The sequence below is a fragment of the Aulonocara sp. 'chitande type north' Nkhata Bay genome, linkage group LG5 (genome assembly GCF_057382095.1).
Source record: "Aulonocara sp. 'chitande type north' Nkhata Bay isolate Kocher_YH1m ecotype deep benthic linkage group LG5, A_spYH_male_GT1.1, whole genome shotgun sequence".
NCBI lineage: Eukaryota > Metazoa > Chordata > Actinopteri > Cichliformes > Cichlidae > Aulonocara > Aulonocara sp. 'chitande type north' Nkhata Bay.
Window position 1 is genome coordinate 12,008,643 of NC_141348.1, and position 14,395 is coordinate 12,023,037.

The 14,395-nt window shown below is 41.2% G+C and overlaps 1 protein-coding gene across 2 annotated transcripts in view; it reads right to left on the bottom strand.

Annotated features, from left to right (window-relative positions):
- cntn4 (contactin 4) overlaps positions 1-14,395 on the bottom strand; it is a 208,356-nt gene that overhangs the window by 100,208 nt on the left and 93,753 nt on the right. For both annotated transcript variants that reach the window (XM_086291344.1, XM_086291345.1), the window contains exon 5: positions 13,476-13,571. In XM_086291344.1, coding sequence (XP_086147470.1) covers positions 13,476-13,571 — 96 coding nt within the window. The remainder of the gene's footprint in view (positions 1-13,475; positions 13,572-14,395) is intronic.

Sequence of the window (14,395 nt, forward strand, 5' to 3'; positions counted from 1 at the left end):
CACCTCACTCTGCCTTTGTGCTGCAGTCTGGTCTGGCGGGGTGTGTCGTGCCTGATTCTGCACTCAGCCCCCATTTCCCTGTCTTCCTATGGCTGATTGTAAGTGCAGGTAGCATGTTTGATGACAGTGGTCACGTTGGAAGACACGCAGCGGAAAACAATCGCGGCTCCTGCTCAGGTCCTTGTTGTTTGATGTGGTTTTGGAAGCCAGGTCTTCTCGTATTACAGATTCAAGACACTCATAGTTCATATATCACGAGTCCTACAGTCATCACATTTTCCTCAACCTAAATTTAATTATTTTTCATTTAGTTGGAAAAAAATACTATGACTCAAGTTAAGATCCACTAAACCTTTAATAGTTTATTCAATGTGCATCTATTCATTTAACATATAATGAGATTTGCTTGTTGTTGCATCACTTTGTAGCTGACGGCCGGCTGCTATAACATGCTCCGGTTACATAAAGTATCTTGAATGTTCACTCACTGGCCACTTTGTTAGGTACACAGGTTTGACTGCTGGTAAATGCAAATCACATGTTGGCAGAGCAGTCAAGACAACCAGCTGAACTTTGAACCAATGGTCACATTACACAGACAGAAACTGTGGAAACTGAAATCCTACAGCTCTGCACTCATTTCTTTATATTTTGATTCCAAGAAGCCAGAATTTCTGGTTATTCTTTAAAGTGATCTTTAGTTACGAACACAGAAAAACTGTAAACAGATTTTGACCCATCATGCCGTACCATCTGGAAAGTGTCTATTTAGCGACGGCTTCATTTTAAAGCGTGACAATGATCCCAAACAGCCTGCTAATGCACTAAAAGCATACCTGGATAGGAAAACACTCAACAGAACACTTTCAGTCATTGATCGGCATCCCGAGAGCCCAGACCTCAACATTATTGAAGCATTATTGTGTGGGATCATCTTGAGAGAGAACGCAACAAAAAGCACCCAACATCCAAAGAAGAGCTTTGAGTGTCCTTGAAGAAGGATCCTTAAAAAAACACACACATCAAAGCTTGTCTAAGAGAGCTCAGGCTGTGTTGAAGATTAACCTTCCTGCCTTCTTGGGACCTTTTTGTGCCACTGCTATGTGTTAAATGGCTGCCATTTCCACTGTGTTCAGTGGAATATAACCAAACTTGCCACAGGATAGTTTTTACCTGTCAATGTTAATATTCCAGTGTGAATTCCTTAAATCAGCCTAAAATGGCTGAGCAGCAGAAATCCCCACACCCATCACCCTGGGGACCATTTTCTGCCCATTGACTTCCATTATAAACGCTATTTTTCAACCCCAAATTATCATCATATGATTTAATTTTTTCTTCTTTTCTTGGATGTCAATGAAGACTCAGGGCCTTGAAGTTTTAATTTTTAAATTGCAAAAAAAATGCAAAAAAAATAATGGCAGGTCAAAATGTATGTTGGTGCCAATCTTTGGTCCATCTAAAGGCCTACTTATAATGACAATCACATATTACTTCAACTGGTTTTTTGTGGAAATATTTAGTTTCGTTTTTTGGTTTTTGGGGCTTATAACACAGGGCGCTCATGTAATAACACTGGGATTTGAAGGGTTAAAACAACGAAAATATAATTAAAACTTTACATGAATATTTCAGGGAGAAGTAGTTTTACAAGGTTGGCTAATTTAAAGTGGAATAAAATATGGATATATGGTCTTTTTATGGCGTGGCTGAGAATGGTCCCTAGGGTGATGGGTGTGAGTTTTTTAAAGGATGGCAGGAGGGATAATACCTGTAATACCTGTAGCTTACCTCTTAATTGTAAACAAACACAGTGTGGCCCCAAATTTCCGCTCATCTTGTGTTTACTAAGTAAATGAATTTCCTTCTATACCAAATATGCACTTTCAAACTAATTTGAATGTTTTTGTCTTCTATCATGTTCAGGTTTCCTCACTCCACCCATATCCCATGATCCTCGCAAAATATAAAGAAACAAGAGGTGGCTTGATCATTTACACCTGGACCTTAGCCCTGCTGTCTGCACAGTACTGTATGTGTACTACGGCAACCAAGTGTTGCAGGGAATCACTGGACATTCTGCTGCCACAGACTCTCATTAGCTTCACACCTGATGCTTTCTCTTACAAGCTGAGAACAGAAGAACAGGCGTGCACGCCACATCCTCCATGTTCATGTTTCGTTTCTTTCTTCTCTTCTCTTTGCTTCACTGCCATACATTCTCACTCCCCTTCCTCTTCCACGGGGGGGTTGCCGCACCCGTAAAATGTTTATTTGAGCAGGTTCCTCCATGCTCGCAAATTGCTGCAACGCTGCTGTGCTCAAGATCTATAAATATGTTTTACAATACTCAAACTCAGGACTTACAGCTGTGGACTTTTGCCTGCTTGCTGTTTTGCAACAAGGCAGACTACTCTGCATGTGATAACTTGCAAATTGTAAACGGTTGTAGTCATTTGTCCAAATTTCCTAAAACATCTGAAAATGCCAACAAAGAACGAGAAATGCTCTTTCTGATGTGCACAAGTAGCACAGTGTTTGGAAGGATTTTACATAGGGGTCAAATTCCCATCAACGCCGGCTGTGTATACATTGCATGACACAAACTGATAATTAGATGGATTCTATGTATGTGTTGCTCTAATGTGTTGGATATGCATTTCCTTTTCCCTCTGTTTTGCTTTTCTCACCTACTGTTGACTAAATAAAGGACGATTACAAGTGTAGTGATTAAACAGCATGTGCACATGTGCAGAAAACATGTGACCCCTGTCTTTTTTCCATGTAATTTTTATTGGGCATCATAACATGTGACCTACCTGCTTTACTTTCTATTCTCAGACACTCACAGTGGAGTTTGTCATCCTGGCATTAATATTTCTCTCTAATCTGTGAAATGTCACATTGCTCGTAAATTGTGAGACACTTCACGATCCCTGCAGTGCCCTGTTTGTGATGTAACATGAATATAAGAACAGGAATAAATTAAGCAAACACAATGATGTGAGGAAACATTGAAATCTTGCATGAATATAATTAAAATCTACACAGTGTGATACAGTCTAAACTGAATGTCTTTTCTAATTACATCACCTTGAACATGTAAACCGCGCAAAGTGCAGCAGCGGCAAGCTGGAGCAAAGATCATCGATAAGTCTAAGAACAACATCACCAGCAGTTTAACCTTTGATACCCAGCCCCACCTGTAACTGACTTTGAAATGCACGAAAACAAAAGGAGACGTGTGCCTCTGAGAAATCTGTTTTGACTATAACCTCTGTTCCCTGAAGGAGATGAACAAGATTGCAATATCCACGCAACATCTACCCGATGCTGCGTTAGCACAGGCGTCAGCTTGCATCATTCTTTCAACAGGTAAAAAGAGATCACAGCGGGACGTACGGGACACAATAAATCCCCAGTAGTCCTGCACTCGTGAGACACTCTCTGTTGCCACAGATGAAGCCGGCCCTTTACCGTGAGGAAAATAATGTGTAAAAAATATTTGCCCAAGAGCCACAGCAAACCTCCCCCTGAGTGTCCACCACTGACGCAGCTTTGCATTCTTTTAGCATTGTGTCACGATGTAAAGTCTCAAAAAAATCAGAATTGATGCAACAAATATACTTGTTCCATTCATTCTTCTTTTATGCAAAGATATAATGCCTACATTTCCTGCAATACAACTCAACCCCTGACAGGTCAGTTTAAGATGCAGGTTTGTTATACTGAAAGTTGCCAAAGCAGCAAGCCTCAAAGTGTGGGCTGCGGAGGTCTGGTTTGCTCTCGCTGTTCTTTCATTTTCAGTCTTGTCTTCTTCTTCTGGGTTGGCCAGCATCATTTGAGGCATTATTTCAGGCTTTGCGAGGCTCCCTCTGGAGTCACAAAATGCTTCGCAAATGCAGTACGACTCCCCCACATCGGTCAGCAGGCAAACTTTACAGAGCTGAAGTCTGTATTGTAGTTTTGTTTCCACTTTGATGCTGTTACTAAAGGGCCGTTTCTGTACTATTTGTCATACCAGTGAACCACTGAGAAAATATTTTTTCATTTCTCGAATGTGAATCGTCGGGTAAGTTTCTCTGATTTATATCACTGTGAATCAAAAATCTTTATTAATGTATGGTTTGGTAAAAGTTGATAATCACCCTTTGAAATGCATTCAAGAAAATAATGAATTAGTCTTATCTTTGAACTAAAGATGGTAACCAGGTCTTCTATAACTTGAACTCTTTCAACACATGAGAGGATTTTCTAGGGTATGACTTAACTGAGTGTGCACAGATCTGTGCACAATCCCACTAAGTGAGCTGAATTCTATGCAGCACCAGAAGCAGTTACAACTGCTTCTGGTGCTCTGAATTCAACTTACAACTGCTGTCCAATGCTCTGCTAGGCAAGCTAGGTGTGTGGACGGAGCTGTCATGTTTTCAACAATTGTTATTTTCCCCTTGCACAGCAGGTGACAGCGCATTTCTTCTGGGATGAAATCCCCACAGGCACTGAGGGATTTGTGTTTATGTGGCAGCACAGTGGAGCCCAAGGACATGCCATGTGACTGCAGCCTGGCAGAGGGGACGCAGTCGCTTACACGCCATTAAAAAAAACCCACAAAGAAAAGGAAAAAGGAAATGGTCTTTATACATGGAATGACATGAACGTATATTTGTGTGAGGCCGTGAATTACCCTCTTTTTAATGCTTTTATACCGCACACACAGGCGTGCGTGCACTCCAAACACAACCATAACAACAACTAGTGTAAACTTTAAGAAGCTTAAAGGAGATTGAGGAAACATGTCACTCACACATGTCTTTTGGGAAATGTGTGCGTTCTCTGTTCAGACTCCTCTGTGACCTTTTCATACGTGATTTGAAACTCCAATCAACTCCCGAGTGTCACTCTCAGAAAAATATCCCATTTCATGCCACTGTCATGTTGTTGGTTGCTTGTCTACAAAGTTTCTTCTTCGGCATGAGGTAACTGCTAGATTATATCAAAACCAGAAGGGTTTGCAGAAGAGGCTCTGTTGGCTCAGCCATGGACGGTGTGACAGTGACATGCGATATTATTTCAGAGAGCTGAAGTTTCCAGACAGATGAAGAGGGAGAAATATGATTGAATACGGGATTGTGAAAGGAGATTACTCATGGAGATTGAAATGTGTCAGCTGCTAATCAGATTAAGAGCAGAATAATCCCTGATGGGAAAAAAAGAGAAACTACTAAGTATGAGTCAACAAATACCACGAAATAAACATGTCGCTCCTCATGCTGCATGAAGAGATTAAAACTTCATATAGCCTTTATCAAAGTGCACCTTCAGAAGGAATTTAAATATCTTATTTTTGACAAGCAGAAGGATAGTTGAGCTGCTATTTGAATACTGTTGCCAGGCGACTGATCAATATACCAACAGAAAACCTAAAACAGGTTGACAACTTCAGGCAGCTATCATTGGACATGCTATGTTAATTTCACGTGACGTACTTTAATCTTATTTAAGTTTATAAATCTTTATGTTTTTCTTGGCTGAACAGTTTAATATCTGTGATGTTTTAATGTCAGTAATAATAATATTTTCTGTATAATAGGTTAAAAGAAAGTAGAATAGTATGGTCAGAAAAAAACTAAATGCTCACTCAATCATAATTTGATCATAAATGAAAAATAAACTTCAGTATTTTCATATATTTCCAGCTCTCCTCACCTGAATGACCAGACAATAACTCCTTACAGGTGTGTCCAAATGCATGGCTGCATCCTCCTGAGGACCCGGCCTTTGCGGTCTAAGTGGGCCGGGTCCTCCGAAGGCCAGATGTACGGGGAGTTCGCTGTCATCGCCCCGGCTAGCTATCGAGCTGGTGGGTAACAGACGTCTCCGAAAACGTCGAAGCACTTTTCCAGACATGCGATGTCTTGATAAACCGAGCAGATATTTGACGTTTACACAGCTACATTCTCGCCTGAAAATATCTTAAAAGTTTATTTTTTGACCCAGAAAGAACAATAAAAGTAATATTAAAACTTAGTAGCGGCCGCCATTGTTGGAAATTGGAATTGGCTGTGCCGCGCTATGAATTCTGGGATATGGTAGGCCACGAAGGACACACCCGACCCATCCTGCAAATTCGGGGAAAAGGAGGACGCATTTGTCGGCTGCATTTGTCGGAGTCTACGAATTTGGACAGCCTTCGTTGCGTCGTTGTGACGTAATCAGTCTACAAATGCGGCCTCAGGAGGATGCAGCCCATGAATCTGGACACCGCCTACATCACGACTAGCATAAACTAGGATAACACAATAAGGGAAGACAAAATCACCACATGATAATATGCACAACTGTATCATCACCTGAGCAAGGTTGCAGAATAGTTACACCCTTATCTAATAGATTTTAGTAAGTCCTAATATTACCTTGTCATCTGTATTATAGTTAGTGACGCAATCCCTGTTTATCTGTCATTACGGTGTCATTAATCATAGTTTGTATTGTCACCAGTAATCAATCTAGGCAGCTGCTGTGCATGCTGCTTATGATATTTGCTTCCATAATATGCAGGTTACACGTCATGCTTATCACAAACACACATGTTGCTGTTATCACCACACAGTTATGTGTCTGTTTACTGTAGATATAGCACAAAGAGATGTGCTGACCAACCCCCCCCCCCCCCCCCAAAGATACACATGCACACATCCGATCTAATCCTGGTTTACATACAGCAGATATGTGCTTCCCTTCCAGCACATTCCCTTAATTTTCTGTTCCTTTGAAATCATTCTCTCTATCACCATCCCCATCTACTTCTTGTGTCCGAACGCATCTTTCTGCATGGGTGACTCCATGCTGCTTACAGCGGGCAGGACAGCTGTCTGCCACACATAATGTGCCCTCTGAGAACCCCCTCTGGCAGGTGGAAACCCACCAGAGCCTTGGGCTTACACAGAGGGTCCTAACTCCATGGGAAGATCTGCAAACATATGGCACTGAATAGGGATGTGCAGAGGTTTTCCTTGCAAGTACTACCCACATGCAGAATTTGATTAAAATGCAATGAGGTCCTTGTCAGGGAAGGAAGGTGGCTTAGGTGGCTCGACAGTCATTATTGTCCTGTTATTGACTGTCACTCTACCGATGCCACATTGTGATTCATCCTCTCTGTGCCAAAGGAGCATTATAAAACTTGACTGCACATGACTGAAAATGATTCCCCCCCCCCCCCAGTCTACCAGTGCACCACAACAAGCAGAGAATGTGTGTCATTATCAACTTTTCATATAACTCTTCGGGGTTTGGGACAGGGTTAGCTCGTTGCTGAAAGCAACTGGATGAAACTGTCTAATATTCTTTCTATTCAGAAGGATTGCTTTCAAACAAACCTTGAAATGCTGTCAAGCTTACAAGATGTCAGCCTGGGCCCTGTGCTTCGTACGTCGCTTACTACATCCAAGATCAAATGAAACATCCAAGACCAAACCATCGCGCTAACCGTGAGCGCGCTAATCCGGTTCCCCGAACACACCTGCTGTTGACGATTAGTACAGCTGGACGCAGTAATGTGAGATCACTGGGTGTCGTAAAAGGGGCTACGCATCGATAGTAGAAACATTGATCGGCAACCCTCTGATTGGTCGGCGAAAATGTCGACGGAGCGCGCTCGGCTCGGTATTTTTCGGCAGCAGAACAAGAACTCTTGAGTGAGGGATTTCAGGAGTTTCAGAGTTTAATCAGAACGCAAGGGAACACTGCAAAGGCTGCAAAAGCAAGGAGCGAGGGCTGGCAGGAAGTTGCTGACAAATTAAACTCGTAAGTAATTTAATAATAACAATAATAATGGAGTGGATTGATATAGCGCTTTTCAAGGCACCCAAAGCGCTTTACAATGCCACTATTCATTCACTCTCACATTCACACACTGGTGGAGGCAGCTACGGTTGTAGCCACAGCTGCCCTGGGGCAGACTGACAGAAGCCAGGCTGCCATATCGCGCCATCGGCCCCTCTGGCCAACACCAGTAGGCGGTAGGGTAGATTTATTATATTACACTATATTATCCAATATTATATTACATTATATTATAATATGTTATATTTTATCCTCTTTCACATTAGAGCCACAACAGGACCCACTAGAACATGGGAACAGGTAAAAGTGAAATATAAGAATATTCTACAGAATGGTAATATTGATCACTTATATTGCTTTTAGTCTCTTGGAAAGAGACCCTGGAATAATCTGTTTGTTTATAACAGCAACCAAGAAAAGGGCAGAGCAACAAAAGACAGGTGGTGGTCCTGCACCCCCTTGTCAACAAGTTGGTTAAGTAAATAATACCCTCACGGGAAAATCGATATCTCTCTATGAGCACACTGTCGCGCTGAGCTAAAGGATCCTGTCTGTCCCGCAATATACGCTGAATTCTGAGGACTCTCCTTATCAATCTTGCACCTTCCGCAATGGGTTGCTCGCGTAAACGGACAGGATATGACTGCGACAGACTTCCCAAATCCACCTTCGCTTTTATAGCCGTGGTCTCTCATCTTGATTACACGAAGTAATTTACAATTACTACTCTGAAATATGAATTACATCTGTAATAATCACATACATGTAATAGAATGTTAATAGTACATTTCCCTTTTTTAGGAAATGACCTGTATGTATCTGTGTGACATCAATAAAAGGATCAAGTGCTGCATTATCTTTAGTTACATTGATGTTATTTATTTATGGTGAAACAGTGGTGGAATATCGCTGTTGCTTTCGTATGAATGACGCGGGCATACCTGCGTGGCCGCGATCTAATCCTGTTTACATAAAGTAAACCTGCTCCCCAGCAGGTTTACGCTTACGGCTCTGTTGCTATGACAGCAAGTCCCGGATGGGCTTCGGGGAACCGAACGATCCAGGATCACGCGAAATCGTCAACAATCTCATCCAGCTAACTCACTTAGCGCGGTACGAAGAACAGGCCCCTGGTGTCGCATTCAGAAACAAACACAACACAGATTTCAAACATGTATTTTGACCAATTGAAAACTGCCAGGTTAGCGGCCTCTCTTACACCCTCAGAAAAGAGAAAAATACTGTTTCCTGAATATAAACCTGTGTTCTGTTGTTATCATTCTGAGTCTCCTTTCAGGCTGCCTGCAGATTGAAAAAAATGTCTTCACATCCTGGATGCATGGCCTTTTCCTCATTAGTCATCTTGTTTCTGTGAATTTATGAGAAAACACACACCATTGCGTATCTTTTGACACGCCAAACAGATTTGCAATAAAACAAGGACACAACTGAGATTGATGACTGAGCTGCTTCCTGAATTCATGTCTCTAGTAGAGCATGTAAAAGCTTTTCAACCGAGGCTCTGCAGCTTTTTACTGTTGTCCAGCATAGTGTTTCTAATCACATGAGCAGTGATATTCATCAAAACATTCCCTCGCATGAACTGGAGGATTGTATTTAGGTAGCATGGTTTGTTTAATGAGTTCTGAATACTTGCTATGTCTTAACAGCTTGGCAACATTTCACACATCTTTTGAAATTAATTGTTTATTTAATTATACTTATTATGCTCTGTGTACCCTCAGAGAACCCATTTTTGTTAGTGACACCTTTGTAAATGAAGCAAACTTAAGCTAACGTTAGCTCTCTGTTGAAGCTCAGAGCCGACTACAGACACTCAGATTTCAATTCTTATTCATAAAGATGACAAGCCACAGGCTTTTAGTTGTTGTTTGTCTCATTTTTTCAAGTTAAATGATATGGAAACAAGCTGCCTTCACCTATGGGAGTACCACCCACGCCATGAAGCTCCCAGCACACAGATTTTGTGCTGATGTTAATGCCAGAAGAGGTCTGGAACTCTTTAACTTTATGTGATCTGTTACTTGGTGGCTGAGTTGTTGGGATTTCGATTTTGCAATAACACTTAAAATACTCTAGAAGGGAAGAAAATTCACACACTCACTTGTTACAACAGTGGCATCCTCTTACAGTACCACACTCAGATTCAGTCTGTTCTTTAGAACAGCGGCCTCCAACCCGGTACCGGTCCGTGAGTTGTTTGGTACCGGGCCGCGAGAGTTGAGGCTCAGGTCTGAAATTTATGGTTTTCAGGGTTTTTAATCGTTACTTTTTAAAATCATTTTTATCGTTAACTCGGTTTCCCTGGGTCTTTTCCCGTGTGTTATGAATAAATCTTCGTTTTTTTGGTACCAGTACTGGTTTTGTTGTATTTATCAGCGACACCTTAAAGGCAAAAAAGGTTGGGGACCGCTGCTTTTGAACAACCCCTTCTTTCACAAATGTTTGCAAAGTCAGACTGCATGGCTGGCTCCTTGATTTTACACATGTGACACTGCATGTGAAAACACCTGAATTAAAAAATAAAGACATTTGTCCAAATAGTTCATGTCTCCATTCGCTATTGTGAATAAAGTTGCATACTGTATGTTTAAACCAGCTAAAAGTGGAAAAAATGGCAAAACTATTTCATGTAGAATTTGTGAAATACACAAATGTGTGCATATCTGTGTGTGTGAAAAGTATAGGGCCCCTGTGATTTGTCTTCTCCGTCCCCTGGCTTGGTTACTAGTGAAAAAACAAAAAACGCCTCAAAACCAGTCTTAAATTCATAGTTTCACTGTTCCAGAAGCTTTGTGGAAAAGTAAAGCGACTTGCAGTTTTAAGGAATAAACAAAGTGCCTGGTATTTATTGGGTCCTATTTTCAGAAGTGTATTAATACACATCATGCGCTCTGCTGTGGAAATAAATCATCAGGCTGGTGTATGTGGTTTGTGACTCAGTAAACTAACAGATAGTGAGAAACGAATAAGCAATAGAAACAAAGTTCACAGATCTTAGGATGAATAAATTGTTAGCTTTAGATTCTGATGACAAGAGCAGAGACAAAAGAACACCACCAGGAGCTAAAGCGTATTTGTACGCTCCTTTTTATAATGGTGTAAAAATAACTGGAACTACTAAAGTGAAACAAAGAAAGGGAAACAGGGCAAGAAACAAACAAACAAATAAATAATAAAATTGTCAAATTACAAACAAGCAAGCAAAGCATTACAATCACACAAGCATTAAGCAAAGCACAGATTTAGTCATTTCTCAGGGTGAGCGCTCACTAATTTTAATTCAGTATGTTTTATGCCACTCACTTCCTTTCAGGCAAATTAAATTTGAATTCATTCAGAGGATACATTTTGCTGCCTAACTGCAAGGCTTTATGTCAAAGGATGCCCTATCGTGCATGTTCACTCTGACCCTAGCATGACGCCGAAGCGCCAGAGTAGCAGCGGTGCGCCCTGTCACCCGCCGTGCAGCGTGCCGTTTCAGATGCAACAAAGCAGCGTATCGGGTCAACAAAGAAAAGCACTACTGGCAAAACACTTAGCTCTTTGCCTGCTGATTGATTGCTTTTCATTGTTGCCAGTTTGAATATGCTGTTCCTCTGATGGGCAGCTTGGCAGAACATGTAATCGTGTGTGTGTGTTTGGAGCCAATAGCCTGGCCAGGATTTGTGGAGAAGCCTGTTGAATCCCGATTTAGTGTCTGCTGTCTGATATTTTTGTCTGAGTGAGGGATTTGAAAAATGCCTTGAAAATAATTTTGTGAGCTAACACTCAGTACGGACTGGCAGGTGAAGATAATCGCAGTGAATTTCTCATTAAAGGTCATGCAAACCAACACGCTCGTGCAGGTTTCAAACGTGCGAGGGCTCTGGGGCAAGATGAGAGGGTATAAACCGAAGACGTTTTGTCCTCGTAAATGTTTAATGTTAGAAGAACCACAGCAACAACAAATGATTAAGGCTGTTTATCCAACTGAATGACAGAGCGGCGGTAGCTTCTATTACAACAGAGAGATGTAATTTACTAAAATGGACTTCTAACTGACACCTTGTATTGGCTCTGTTTATTAGTGAGGAGACAAGTGTCTTGAGGGGGCTTTTCATGTGCCTGTTGGTCTTAAAAAACACAACCTAATTGGATTACTTCAGCACAAATCGGCAGATATGAAGAGAATCAGCGAAGCAACTATTCACAGTATAGAGAACAATCAAACGCGGGCATGTCAGCTCGGCTATTTGAAAGTAAATCTAAAATTCCAAATTACTCCACAGCTTGCCAAGCTTTCACCCCAAAAGGATACAAGCTGCAAACAATTACAATCAATTCAATGCGAGCAGCATTTTTACTAAGCAGACCAGTGTATGAATCTGTGATATTTGTTAGGTAGCTGTCAGCTGGGAGAATGTAATCCAAGCAGCTGTTGCATTTAGCACTTCCAATAAGTGAATTGAAGAAGCTGCACAAGGACACATCTGCTGCAATTAGACGAATGGAATGAAGAGCTTGGCTTAAAACTTGATTTTTAACTGAGGAGTTTACCTCAATTATCTTTTGGTGTTTTAATAAAATTGTCCAAATACAAATTATATAAATAACCGAGGCTTATTATTATTATTATTATTATTATTATTATTGTTGTTGTTGTTGTTGTTGTTGTTGTTGTTGTAGCCGCAGTCAGAAATTTCTCAAAGATTTAGTTTCAATTTTGAATGGCCTCATAAAAATACAGTGAATTTGACCTTTAACTTTTGGACATATATTTTTAAAAAAAGTTAGTTTTTGTGAAATATTTCCACATTTTGTAGTTGAATTGCTTGCATCAGCCAAATTCTAAGAAATTCCTTCAAGGATAAGGTATCACATTCCCGAGTTATCTAGGCTGATGGCCAATAATGTGATTGTAATCAGTTCCTCTGGTCACAGCCTGCTCTGTGATGAAAAAGGACAGCTTTTCAAATGTCTGAATAGTGCATGTAATTCAAGACACTCTTCTCTCAGTTTGAACTAACCATATGAATGATCTTGTCACTGCTTGAGCAAGATCAGTACATCTAAACGAACCCACCTGAATTCAGAAGGCAGCCTAAGCTTACCTACTGCACGGTCTGGCACGGTCTTCTCATCTGGCTTTCAGCAAGAAAGCAAAATCATTTGTATGCTACCTTCTCACACCGTATAAAATTCAGAGTATCGTTGCCTTGATCTTGAGAGCAAACGTTGCTGAATAAATAGAGCTGCACAATAGTTTATTTTAACTGCCATGGAAATGAAGTCAAAAAATAACCCTCTCATCAAAGCGCATTCAGCTTTAGGCTCCTAACAGAGAGGCTGTCCCACTTCCCATGACCCAGCCGAGAGTGATCACACCTACACGAGGCACGAATCGCTTGGAAATTTTTCCATCCCCACAGCGTCAGGTTTAAGGTGTTGATTACCTAGCGAAAGCCGCTGTTAAACAGGTACATCTCAAAGAGCTCCGTCTGAAAGCGCTTCAGTCATCGTTACTTTGCACAGTGAGATAACTTCCAATTTTCAGTGTGAAACAGACACATGCTCGCTAGTCAACTGAAAGAAAAAGAAAAAGCAAGAGAACTTATTATTTTTACCTCCAGAATGAGGAGGAGGGCCGCAGAGCAGAACCACTCCTTGACCTTCACGCACTGAAACAGAGCTTCTTCTCTGAGTCTTGAAGTTTTCCAAGTCTGCAAAATAGAAAAAACAAAACAAGAAAACAGCAGTAAGTAAAATATTCCACAAGCTGGAGGCTGTTACATTTTATTAGCATACACATGAAGGTGCTGTCATGAACAAATTACTGTTTTTCTTACTTCTTTTCAAGGTCACATTGTGCGCAACCTAAAGCAGCAGGTGGGGAAAACGCTCACAACAGGTTGCCTGTTTATTACAGAGCTCGCAGACATAAACACAGCACACACTCACATAGCGCCAGAAAGTTCATGGCCTATATTTCTTCAGACTGTGGGAAGGAACTGATGCTTCATCCTGTCAAATACAGTACTTGTAAACTCTGAGGGCCAGAGTTCAAACTCACAGCGTGTCAGACGCTGTTGCAAAAAACCTGAAGCCCCGTGCCAAGCAAATGATATACAAAAACATGACGTACGGAACATTTTGAGTAAGTCAGAAAAAACCTTTAAAGACTGCCTAAACCTTCAGCAGCAACAAACTGAACATTTTTGGCAGTAAACAGCCTTTGGCTTTGCCTCAAGCCAAATCATCCCCCCCCCCCCCCCCCCCCACGTGCGCCTGTGCTGCCGATATCCAAATTCACAGAGATGGTGCCACAAGTACGGGGGTTTTGGTGGAGGAAGACAGCAATGAGTGATTTAAAAGACGCACGGGTAGCGTAAATCAGTACAGGACAGATAAGTTGTACCATAGGAAGTGTAAATGCTTTGATATGACTAAAAGGACAAATGAATTAAATTTCTCACTTATTATTGTTAAAAACCTGACAAACTCCCTCTGTGATTAATTAGAAATAAGAATTAAAAAGTAGAATCTG